General features: G+C 51.6%; 1 protein-coding gene across 2 annotated transcripts in view; it reads left to right on the top strand.

Annotated features, from left to right (window-relative positions):
* Nucleotides 1-489: 489 nt before the first annotated feature.
* The window catches only part of Fam83f (family with sequence similarity 83 member F), a 29,900-nt gene continuing 17,658 nt past the window's right edge, over nucleotides 490-12,731 (top strand). For both annotated transcript variants that reach the window (XM_059247915.1, XM_059247914.1), the window contains exon 1: nucleotides 490-1,012. In XM_059247915.1, the coding sequence (XP_059103898.1) occupies nucleotides 542-1,012 (471 nt within the window). In that variant the 5' untranslated portion in view covers nucleotides 490-541. The remainder of the gene's footprint in view (nucleotides 1,013-12,731) is intronic.

Genomic DNA, 12,731 nt, shown 5'->3' with positions numbered 1-12,731 from the left:
TCACACACCCGGACCCTGAAGGCCGGAGGGGTCAGATTGCTAAACCCCCGTAGGCGCCAGGGCCAGAACATGTGCTCTGGGTCCTGCCTGCGGGAAGAGGAGCTTGGACCTGAAGGGCTGAGTCCGGAGGGTGCTGGATGCTTAAGGGTCAAGTCGCCGACCTTTCTTGCCCCTGTGGGTCGCAGCTGGGAGGCGGGCGTGGCTCAAAGGCCGCACGTGGCTCTGAATACAGCCCGGCTCCAAGTTCACTTCCACTGCCGGGGCTCCGTGTCCCAGCCGGGCTAGGTAGGCCAGAGTCGCACGGCGTCGGCGGGGCTGCCCCAAGGTCCCCGCAAGCTTTGCAGAGGCGGCGGGCCCTCTCCGCCCGACGGCCGCGCCCGCACCGGGGCCCGTGCCGATTGGCCGGCGGGCGATCGCTGGGCGGGCCGAGGCGGACCTCGCGACCAGGTGAGGCGCCCCGCCCCTCGACCGCTCCAGGTGCAGCGGTGGGGACGGGAGTGTCCTAGCCCGGGGTCCCGGGACAGGGCTTGGGGGGGGCGCCATGGCCGAGTCCCAGCTGAGCTGCCTGGACGAGGCGCACGTGAACGAGAGGGTGACCGAGGCGCAGGCCGCCTTCTACTACTGCGAGCGGCGGCGGGCCGCGCTGGAGGCGCTGCTGGGTGGAGGCGAGCAGGCCTACCGTGAGTGGGTCAAGAAGGAGCGGCTGCGGGACTTCCTCTCCAGCCAGGAGCTCCAGGCCCTCCGTGCCACCTGGAGCCCCTACGAAGAGCCCGTCTCCAACGCCGGTGCCAAGACCAAGGCCAAGGCCAGGGCCCCGGCCGAGCGCAGCGAGTCCCTGGCCTACTGGCCAGACCTCTCGGACACCGAAGTGCCCCCGCTGGACCTGGGGTGGACCGACTCCAGCTTCTACCGCGGCGTGAGCCGCGTCACGCTCTTCACCCACCCACCCAAAGAAGAGAAGGCGCCGCACCTGAAGCAGGTGGTCAGACAGATGATTCAGCAGGCCCAGAAGGTAGGCCTTGGCCCTAATCCTGCACCAGTGGGGATCCCCGCACCCCCACCCCAACACACACACCTGATCTCACTTCCTGGCCACTGTCACCATTCTTTGGGAAATGGTCCCCAGCTCACCCTCACCTCGTGGAGCTGTGCTGAGACCTTTTGAAAGAGGGATGCGAACATTTGTGGCAAATCACAAAGCGCTGGACGGGCATTAGTCATTCTTAACTACTGTGTCCGTCCGGAGGCGCCGGAGTTGTGTTCATACACCTCTGTCACATCTTTCTCTCTTGGGCAGTGTGGAGATTGTGAGGCCCTGTGCTAAACTGGTTCCTCAAATGACCTGTGTGCCCAGGGGTTTATCTACAAGGTGTGTCCTTGGCCATTTCCCTATTTGATATATACAACCTCACGAAGTGGGTGGCTGGTGATGGCCTCCCTTACCCTCCACACCAGGTGAACGTTTCTTGGGAGCCCCTCTCCCCAAAACGACCATGTTCTCACATTCTCACCCTTTCCTCGGCTTGGTCCTAGAGCCTAAGCAGGATCGAATGAATGAGGAAAGCTATTTTGAGCTCTAGCTGTGGCTTGGCCCTGTGCTGGGTGCTCCCACCACGCACACACTGGACTCAGCCGCTCCAGGAAGAGGCTCCCATTTAGCCCATCTGCTCTGCCTGGGTGTTGAAAGATGTGTTTCCAAGGAACCTGGTTAGAATCCCAGTTGGACAGCTGGCTGTGGGGTAGGTGAAAGACTAGACTTTTCCTCTGTGCCCTTGGGTACTTGGGTAGTTTCCAGATAAAATGTGGGCTATTGCATTAAATCTGAACTTCAGTTAGTTCTTTAGTTATCAGTTTATCCCAAATAGTGCATGGGATACATTGATGGGACTCTTTGTCCATCTGAATTAGGATTTAATGGAACAGCCTATATTTTTACTTGCCAAACACTGAGAGGTGGTGTACTTTTATCACATGTGTTTATTGTGTTTGGGGTATCCTGGCACATAGGGACGACAAAGGACGTCTTTGGGGGGTTGGTTCTCTCCTTCTACCCTGTGGGTTCTAGAGTTGGATTCAGGTCATCAGGCTTGGTGGCAGGCCCTTTCACCCCCGAGCTGTCCAGTCAGCCCTTCACTCACTGGGATTTATTAAGCCACAACAACGGCCTTTACTGTCCAGAGGCTTGGGTTCACTGTGGGTACTCAACTTCATGAGTGTAATTAGAGCCATCTTTTTCCTGGAGGCCAAAGAGGATGGAAGATGCTAGAAGGGCAGTGAGGGGCTCTTCCTCCTGGGAGGTGTGACCTAGGCTGTGAGCTAGGTGGATTGCCAGAGGAGAGGTTAACTCTTTACTGACTATTCTTCCGCCCTCCCTCTAGAATAATTGTTCCTTGTCTGACTAAGCTTTCTTTGTATACTACACTCTGCTGAAGAAAAGGGTAAGGCTGGATACAAAAAAAAAAAAAAAAAAAAGAAGAAGAAGAAAAGGAAGTGGGTGGCAGTGCTGGGCAGCAGACCGTAGCTGGGGTCAAGGGTCAGGACACATGATGTCATATTTTGTAACATTCACGAATTCTTGATTTACTTAGTGCTTGGGACACGTCACCCACTGCGTTAATGACTTTCTCAATTTGCTTAAAAAAACTGACATTTGTTATTATTTGTGTGCGTGTGCGTGCGTGCGTGCGTGCGTGCGTGCGTGTGTGTGCTCGAGAACATGCCTGTGTTGTAGGTCAGAGGATAACTTGCAGGAGTCTGTCTTTCTTCCCTCTCTGTGGGAGGTGAGTTGTAGGTTTGGAATGGTAGAGAGAAAAACCCTGGGATTCTCTGGGTTAGAGATTACTGAGCAGGAAGTGAGAGGTTTCTTTTGCTCCAAAATGCAAAGAAGTTTGACCGTTGGGAGCGGAGGACTCTCTGAGGCTGAGTAGGCTTGTGTACTGCATCTTCTCTCACAGTAAGGAAACTGAGGCACAGAGCAAGGGTAGCACTTAGGTTGTCAGGTGTGGCAGCAAATGCATTTTCCCCTTGTTTTTCACGACCCCTGGGTGAAACAGATGTTTTCCTTATCTTTGGAGAAAAAGAAATCAAGAGGCAGGAAGTGACGTCCCTTGCCTAGCTTAGTAAACAGCTGAGCCGGAATCCATACACCTAAGCCGTTGCTCTGAACCACTGTGCCACTCTGACCTGCTGTCCTTTGTCATGATGTGGTGGGAGTCTGCAAGGAGTCTGAATGGATCTGGTATGCTCTCAAGCTGTGGTATCCATTGTGTACCCTGTTAGAAGAAGACAGAGACAAGCACCCCCACCCAATGCAACTTCCATGACAGGTCTGTCCAGTATTGGGGTTTTTTTAGCAGAATCTTTTGCCGGTGTGAACCTATACGTGCGGGTTGACTGGACACATATTTCCAGGATGTCTGCTGTGTGCCAGGCACCAGCCATAAAGATCCAAGCTGTGGACTTTGCCCTTCAAGCGTTTGCTTCAATGCTAAGGCTGTGTTAGAAGGAAAAGGGAGTTTTGAGGCTGTACCTAGGAAGGCTCCTGTGGGAGGTGGGTCGAAGGTTTAGAGGCGGGGAGTGAGGAATAACTCGGATGGGAAGTTTCTCAGAGACTACTGAGCCGGAAGTGAGAGATTACTTTTGCTTCAATGCAAAGAAGTTATTTGATTGGAGGGAGCTGAGTAGTCTGTGAGGCTTGGCAGGGGTGTGTATACAGTGCCCTCTTTTACAGACAAGGAAACTGAGGCAGAGGCCAGAAAAGAAGCTTGCCTAAAGGTCACTTGTGGAGTTATAGAAAGACTGAGATCTCTACCGTGTACTCAAGACACAGCACATCCTGACCACTGCCTGGCCCTGGCTCTTGCTCATCCAACTGGCAAGCTATTTCCTTGGCAATCAAATGAGATTCTCCTCCCTGTTCACCCTGAGGGAGGGAATTTCCCTTGTTTCCAGGGCGTGTCTGGCTACCTTGAGGCTGAGTTAGACTACTGAGATCCCATGGCCTTGGAGGGAAGGCAATCCAGCTGGGTGCCAGGGATTTGGGGTTTTATTTCATTTAATCTTCAGAATAATCTTATAAGATGCTATTATTTTTGTTCCCAAGAGACAAATAGGAATGAGGGAGCTGCTGTGACTTGGTCATGTAAGGAACTCTTCCATTCCATACCTGATCCTCAGAGGAGACAAGGAGCTAATTAGGGGACACTTTGAAACTACAACTTTGGCTTGGGGAGGAAGGCCCGGGGTGGAAACCAGTGAGGACATGGGTCAGTATGGAGGTGGTCCCCGGTCATGGGAGAAAAACCTCTGAGGAGTTAGGTTTTAAGTAGCCACTCTCTGAGCCTCTGCAAATGGCAGAAAAGCCTTCCTAAACTGTGCTGGTACCCAACATTGAAAGATCCAGCTGTGTTTGCTTGTGGGGTGGAGTGTTCTGGTGATGTTTTCCCACCTCGAGAGATCTGCTTATTTTAGTGTCATTAATGATTTTCTTTGTCTACTTGAACTCCAAGCCTTTTACAAACCCTGGCCTGTGCCATGCTAGCAAGGAAGAGCAGGGCAAACTGCTGGACTTGGGCAGCTCAGACCTGTGGGACTGCCCAGGAGTATCTGACAGCAAGACCCCTCGGAAAGCCTGGAAGCCAGAGTAAGAGGAACAAGCAACCTTAGTCCCACTGGGCCTGCATCCCTTTGATCATGAAGGTCTCAGTGTGTGACAAGCATGCATTAGGAGAAAAGAGATGCATGAGACACACTCCCACTCTTCAGTAGCCTAATAGTTTGCTAATCCATCCTTATAATTCCGTGTGACAAGTGACTGAGAGAAAGTGTGGCAGGAGAGACACTACTCCTTCCCTAAGCCAGGTTAGGGAAGGCTTTTCGAAGCTGTCTGAACACCTGACCTAGCAGGAAGGGTGAGAAGGTACTAAGCCTCTGCCTGTCCTTACCACCAGGGACATCCATTTGCCTCCTGACTCCTGCATTCCCGGGTCCCACATTCCAAATGCACCAGCTACACAGCTCTTCGCTCTTCCCCATGAACTGCTTGATTTCCTTGGCACTAGAAGGCAGGCCATTGTCCTCATGTCACAGAGGAGCCCTAAGGTCCCAAAGAATGAAGAAACATTTTTAGACCAAGGCCAAGGAGATTTGGAGAGGGGTTCCAAGCACAAGGTGTGGTAGATAAAGCGGCTTTGGCCAGACATCTGGCAAGGTGGGAGGCGAGGGTGAAGAGCTGGGATGCTGTGCCCAAGGAATATAGCAAAGTCTTGGAGTCGACAATTCATGTCACCAGGAGACCTGGTTTTTTCAGGTGACAGTCTTTACTTTAAGGCTCCCTGTCTTTTCCCATGAACACCAGTCGCCAGCCACAGTGAGCAAACTGTATCGAGTCAAGAACCTTCTCTGCACCAGGTCCTGTGCTAGCCACTGTCATGCAGAAAAGGAGATGCTGTCACTCCCCTGGGGAGTTTACTGGTTTCAGGAGATAACTGTGGTTAAAGCCCTTGCCAGGCAGTTATGATCCCCAGAACCCATGTGAATGCTGGGTGGCTGTGGTGGCCTAGCTGTAATTTTAACCAAAGAAGGTAGAGAAAGGTGACCTCCAGAGACAGCTAGTTAGCAAGACTAGCATACTGACAAGTTCTGGGCTCATTTGAGGGTCCTTACCTCAAATGGATAAGGTGAAAGCGCTATCAAGAATGATTCCCAACATCAACCTCCACATGCATAGGCACCCACACATGTGTGTCAGTATACATGCTCATCATACCACATTCCTGAAAGGGGAAAAAAGGCTTACATTAATGATTTTAAATCTTAATCGTTTGTAAAATTGTAGAGTCAGATAATATGCTCACTTATACGTTACCCATCTTGCTGACGAGCTGGTCCTATTTCTAGCTCCCTTTGTCTCATCCTTTTCCCTTTCCACCTCAGTGGGGTGGGGCAGTTGATGAGATTCTGAGCTATCTCCCTGCCTCCCCCCAACCCCCAAGACAACCAGGTCTCCTAATGTAGCCCAGGTTGGCCTGGAATTTACTACATAGTACAAGCTGGCCTTGAACCTGCAATGATCCTCCACATCAGCCTTCTAAGTACTAGGACTGTAGGCATGTGCCACCATGCCCCAGCTTGAGCTGCTCTTTGAAGCTACGTTAAATACACAGAGCCAAAGACAACCTCTGAGCAGACCAGAGATCTACAGGCCTTACATTTTGTCCCTCTTTCAAATCTTCTGCCCTTCCACAAGCGACTGTTCTACACACTTGGGCAGTTCTGGGGTCCTTGTCCCATGAGGGCTGGTGGCTAGTGGCCCAGCTGCAGCTCCAGTCCTGGCCCCACAGCCCTGCTGGTTCTTGCCCCGGCTTGTCTGGGCTTCTCCTGCAAGCTCTGGGCACTGGCTGTGGAGTTCGGTTTTTCTGCTCAGTCATTGTTCCTGAGAACTGGGATCTCTGAGTAATAAAGACCCAACTTCCACAACAGTGACAGAAGCCAGGCTGAGTTGAAAGGTCTTAGCTTCTGTCTTGATCTACTCCTTCTCTTCCGAGCTGGACAAATGTCTTCTCACTTGAGTCTGCTGACCAATAAAATAGAGGGAGGGGACGACATCTACAGGTGCTCTAGAAACGGAGGTGTTGTCTGTGGAAGCTAAGGTACCAGAAGCAGAAATGTTAATTGTCTCGGGAAGTAGCTGCTGCTTTCTCTGAGTAGGATAGGACTCAGGGCCCCTGGTAGGTGTGTTTCCTGTTCCTTACAGAGAGCTACTCACATCCCCTTTTAGTTCATCTATTGGCCACGATTTGGTGGAAGTGGGAGAAGTTGGCAGTTTGTTTGGCTCCAACCTGATTGCCTGTGGCACCCAAACCCCTAGGCTGGGATCCCTTTGGACCCTGCTAGGGGCAGGGAAGAATCAGATGGAAAAGCATGGAAACACCGCCCCCTCCCCTCCTAAACTGGGAAGGGAAGGCACGCTTGAGGATGAGGCCTGGCTACCTGCATGGGCTCAGCCAGAGTCTCTGGACTGTCTAGAAACATTCCCCATATCCTTTGAGGGCAGAGACCCAGAGGAGTCACCAGCCAGGAGTGAGCTAGGCTTCTGAGCTGAGTGCAGCTTTGAACTATTTCTCTCTTTGTTGGGCGGGACAGAGGGGTGTGTGTGTGTGTGTGTGTGTGTGTGTGTGTGTGTGTGTGTGTGAAATCTTACACTATGGGTTTCTGAAATTCTGGCAGAGGTGTGTACCCCTCTCTAATCCCAGAATAGAACATAGGAAGTGAGGCCTTGGTAAACATGTTCACAACCTTCTCTGGGATTCATGGTTGTAAAGCAGGGTCTGTTGGGCCGATATCTCAGATGATCCAAACCTTTACCAGAGAAAGTCACCCAAAGCTGGAAGCCAAGATTGAAGAGTCCTCATTCTTGCTCTCTCCGGCTGTCTTTTTCTTGCTTACTGGTGGTCCCTGGGTGAATTATTTGACTTAGCTGGGCCCCTACTTCTGCATCTGTAACATGGGGGTGATTTTTGCTGTGTTGTTACAGTTACTAGATGGTGCTAAGAATCACAAGGACTGTGCCTTGAAAAGAGTGAGTAATACAGGCAGACAAAAGGGTTTCTGTGAGGCAGGGTTAAAACTGTTGAGAAAGGAGAGGGCCTGTTTCCTTTAACATCCTGAGGCTCATGGGAGGTATGAGGCTCTAGGACTTAGAAAAGGCTGATTGGAATCCCACCCAGATTGGACTCAAGGCTGTGTTCGTGGGCAAGTGTACATTATTCTTGGGAATTGTACTTTGGGGCCATCTCTTCCCTCTGAAACTTCCAGAAACATTCAAAATGTATTTGTCATCAGTATGCTTTGCCAGTCCAACCCTGGAGGCTTGTAAACTGGCTTTGGAGACAGACAAGTCCATGGCTGTTCGCTGCCCTGATCTGGGCTGAGTCAGGGAGAGAAGGCAGTGTTGGGGCAGACAATACAGACACAGGGGTGCGGGTAGATTCCCTAGACTGCCCTCTTTGGGGTCATAGCCCCTGGACTCTGTTTTCCCTAAAGGCAAGGACCCTTTCGGGGATTCGCACACTATCCCCTCCCCTCGATGGTCTCAGCCCTCAGGATGCTGCCTGCCTTTGGCTGCCGGCCAGCCCTGCCTTCTCCTAGAATGTACAAAGCAGAGCCTGTTCTGGGGCCAGCCACCAAGCTGAGCGAGGAGGAAGCAGGGCAGAGAACGGAGGTCTTGCAGGGCTGACTGCCTGTCCTGGCTCCTGGCACTAACTGGCACACCCTAGGTACTCCCTCCCCTCCCCAGGTGCTCTGGGCAGCCAGCCTCAGCCGGAGCTCCTGCTTTCTCCAGCTTTCCCTTTTCTTCCCCGAAATCCATGGAGTTGGCTCTCGCTAACGATCCCGGAATCTTCGCCCTGGAAGAGAGCTGATGGCTTTCTAATGATTAGTCTCTGGCCCAGCTTCCTGATGATCTGTACCCATCCTGGGTACAGTTTGTGGGCTGGTCATCATTGTGCTGGGCACATGGGAGGCTCCGGGTACATGTTCTCTCTCTCTCTCTCTCTCTCTCTCTCTCTCTCTCTCTCTCTCTCTCTCTCTCTCTCTTTCTAAGTAACAAGTCAGGAGATGGTGAGTTGGAGGTAGGGACCTGGACTCTTCCTTTCTGTGGCTCCTGGTGGGCAGACTGTGAAAGACCTAACTTCTCCCAAGGGGTTTTCAAACTGCCCAGAGCATTCCCCGTTTGCACGGTCACTCAGCCTGTCTTACCGAGAACATACTGTATGCCAGCTACCAGAAATTGGCAGGTGAATTAAATGTGAACCTTGCCTAGATCTAATGGGTGAGGCAAAAAGAAAATACATTTAAGTACAGTGAGGGTGGGATATGGTGTTGATACCCATTATTGGGTCCTTAAGCTAAATGCTTGGTTTTTGTAGTGCTGAAGATCCAGCTCAGGACTGCGTGTGGGCTGGAGAAGGGCTTTACTCGCTGAACCACATCTCCAGTCCCAACAGCCCTTTCAGACTGTGTACTACCACAGCAATTTATCATTTTATAGATGAGGGGACTGAGGGTCAGAGAGGATGAAGAAGTCACACTGCTGGTCAGCGGTGGAGCTGGATGGAGCTGAGGTGAGCCTGAGACCTGAGCTTGCACATATATGCTGAGCTCCCAACGAGCCTAGAGCAGGGTGGAGGGTGGGTGGGCTGTGTGGAAGGATGAAGGCCTGAGCACGGTGAGTTCACAGTCCCCCCCCCAATAAATGTATAGCCTGACTGCCTTCACCCACCAGTCCCTCCCTGAACCTAACTGCCTTACTCTAGTCAGACACCTTCACACACACACACACACACACACACACACACACACACACCTCTCTGGGGAAGCCGTCCCAAGGCCATATCACCTGACAATGGCCTCAATTACTCCTGCTGCTTCTCAGAACCTTCCAGGCAAGCTGCCAACCTGTTGTCCCACTCAGGCAGGTCCATCAGGAAACACCTAGTCAAGCACTTCTTGAGACCTGCCTTGCTCTGCAGTGCCTTGCATGGGGCCTGGGTGCAAAGACATAACCCAAACCAGTAGATGATCCAAAAACTCATTTGTGTATCTTCATTGGACTTTTTTTTTAAGTAGCTGATTTATCTTTCTAATTATGTTTGGCTTTAAGCTAATGTTAAAATGAGCTTGCATTAGATAATTTTCACTAATTAACACCAACTTAGTTCAGGGGAAGTCATCCCAGAAGCATGCCTTGGGGCAGAGAAAAACTGGCCTGGGATCTTTAAAAGAATTGCTGGGGCCGGGCAGTGGTGGTGCATACCTTTAATCCCACTTGGGAAACAGAGGCAGGCAGATCTCTGTGAATTCGAGGCCAGCCTGATCTACAAAGTGAGTTCCAGGACAACTGGGGCTACACAGAGAAACCCTATCTCAAAAAAACAAAAACAAACAAACAAAAAAGAATTGCTGTGCCAGATGGTGGTAGTTCACGCTTTTAATCCCAGCACTTGGAAGGCAGAGGCAGGAGGATCTCTGTGAGTTCGATGCCAGCCTTGTCTACAGAGGGAGTTCCAGGACAGTCAGGGGTCTCAGAGAAACCCTGACTCAAAAAAAGAAAAGAAAGAAAATTGCTGTGTTTGCTCCCCAGCAGGTCATGGAAGCGTCTCGGTGGTTGAATGTGTCGATCCTGCTCATATGAATATATATGTCCTCTTTCTCTGCAGCGTCAGCTTGGGTCAGGTCTCCCTTGTTTGTCCCCTTCATTCAGCCTTGTGTCAATACAGCTGTCACGGGATCAGATCAGTGGGAAGTGAGCTCCAGCATGCAGCAGTGAGCCCTGCCCTGTAGGATCAGAGACAGGGCTCTGAACTGAAGCTGAGGTGTCTGGAGAGGAAGTGGCCTGCCTGGGCACAGTTGGCTTCCAGTGGCTGCCAAAGCAACCAGGGAGCCTCGTGTTTAATGATATCTAATTAGCGAGCCCAAAACAATGTAACGTGGCTCCAGACAGCTGGAAAGCCGAGGCTGACAAAGCTCAGACATCCCGCTGGTTGGGTGGGGGCAGCCTGGCAGCCACAAAGGAAACAGAACCTTGTTGAAACTCTGGCTTTGGTTCTGCCTTCATGGTGGGCAGAATTCAGGCCCAAACCTCATCATCAGCTCCAGAGGGAATCCCCAGTGTGTGGAGGTATCCTGCTTAGAACATTCGCTGTGTGCACATGGAGAGACAACAGCATGGGTCTAAAGGGTAGGCCTCAGCAGACATGTATCCTAGGGAGGGTGCACACTGCACTAGGGACTGGGGACAGAGAATGATCCTGAAACAGCCTCTGTAAGGGTGAAACAAGACCGAATGGAGCTAGAGCAGTCCCCTCACCATGTGGACAGGGTACGGATAGCATGAGTTGAGGTGTAAGGTCCCTAGCCTGCTCAAGTGTTTGGAAGGCAGATTATCTCTGTGTTGGTGGCCGGGGAGAGTAGAACAAAGTTTGGGTTCAGGGACTGTGGAGCACCTTCAGCCAGTTTGAGGGGCTGTGGCTTGCTTCTGTAGGCAGTTGGAGCCATGGAGTATTTGGGTAGAGACAGGGCATACTTAGGGTTGTGTTATGGGATCCATCTGCAGGAAGGGAGAATGATGGGGACAGGGTAAGCTGGTAACCAGTTAGTGCTGAGAACTACGTGTGCCAGATCCCATCAGGAGTAAGTGTAGGAGCAGACCCTCTGTGGCAGAGCATACATAGTTCTGTCCAGGTATCATTGCATTTCTTTCCTAAGGACCATGAAATAGCCGCATTTTCCAGACAGACATCAGAGAAGTTAAGCAACGTGTCTGTCTCAAAGCCAATACGGAACTTCCGATTCCAAAGTCTGTTTTCCCTACCATGATTTAGACTGTGGAGATTTAGGCCAGGAAGCAAAAGAGCCTGTGGTTCGGACCAGGGAGTGTTCTTGTGTGAGGTCCTGCAACTTGAGTCCCTCCCTCCTGGGGCTCTTTTGGTCTGTTCTACCACGTTTATACCAGACTACCCTAGATTACAGAACAGGAAGTTTAAAGTGTCAAAACTGCTCATCATTCAGATGGGGCCTGTTGCGGTGTTGATGACAAAGAAAGTCCTTGCTATGTTCCCAGAGTGCTTTCCACCTCCAGGAGATCATTTCCTAAACTGTGCAGTGAGCTGGGCAGGCCCTGGGCATGCACACACATGTGTGTGCATGTGCCACACACATGCCAGAAGAGCCCTGTGAAGATGTCCCCTTCCCCATTTAACAGTGAGTGAGTGGTCCAAAGCCACACAAGCAGAAAGGCTTTCTGCCTTCAGGTTATATATTCTTTTTCAAACACTAGCCTTCTTCACTCAAGGTGATCAGCCCACTCTGCACTCAGACCATCTGGGGGAGGATAGGGGTGCTGATCCAGGACCGAGGTATCAGAGTCTGGGCTATGGAATCCATATTCTGGACAGCGCCCTCCCCTCCCTCTTTCCTGTCCCTGCTGTGGCTCCCAGTGATTCTTAATCCACTAAAAGCTGATACCTGTGAGTGCTGCCCTGCAAACCTTGACCTCTCCAGGGACAGCACAGAACGGGAATCCGCAGTCAAAGGTGCCTGAGTCCAGGCTATTCGATCAGACCCAGCCAGCATGGCCTTCAGCAGAGGGAAGGGCTGCTCTGTGAACCCAGGCAAACCAACCTTCTACCTCATGTAGAATAACCAGATTGGTAGCTATTCCGGGAGGCAGCAGCTGGACCTGTTTGCCCAGCTTCTGCTTCCCTTAACCAGAAGGCTAAAGGTGTGGGGAGTTAGCCTGATAGCAAGTGAATTTAATGAGTCCTCATAACTGCACAGGTGATCTTGGAATTTCACAGTCATGACCTTATCCAAACCTCACAACAGCCCTGCAAGGTAGTCATGTGGGCTGAAAGCTGGGCCCCAGGCTTCAATAGGGAGTTAGCAGCAAAGCATCCCCCCACCCCAGCTCTTTTCCTGCCAATACCAAGAGAAGTGGCTTTCACCAGCATACATCTGAGGTCAGCAGGCTGGTCCCATGGCCTTTGGTTTTCCTTCCACAGAGAAGTGGTGAGGAGATTGATCTTCCAGGTCCCTGCAGCCACACCTGCCCACAGAGCCTTTTGTTGCATGTCACGTGAGCTGGGGAGGCTTGTGAGGTGAATTGTGTTGTCTGTCTCTACCCACAGTCTCCACTGGCATCCCAGTTTTATGTGCCCTCAGGTGGCCTAGGG

Source organism: Peromyscus eremicus, chromosome 20 (assembly GCF_949786415.1).
Source record: "Peromyscus eremicus chromosome 20, PerEre_H2_v1, whole genome shotgun sequence".
NCBI lineage: Eukaryota > Metazoa > Chordata > Mammalia > Rodentia > Cricetidae > Peromyscus > Peromyscus eremicus.
Note: the sequence above shows the minus strand (reverse complement) of the source record. Positions and strands in the feature narration are given on the sequence as shown.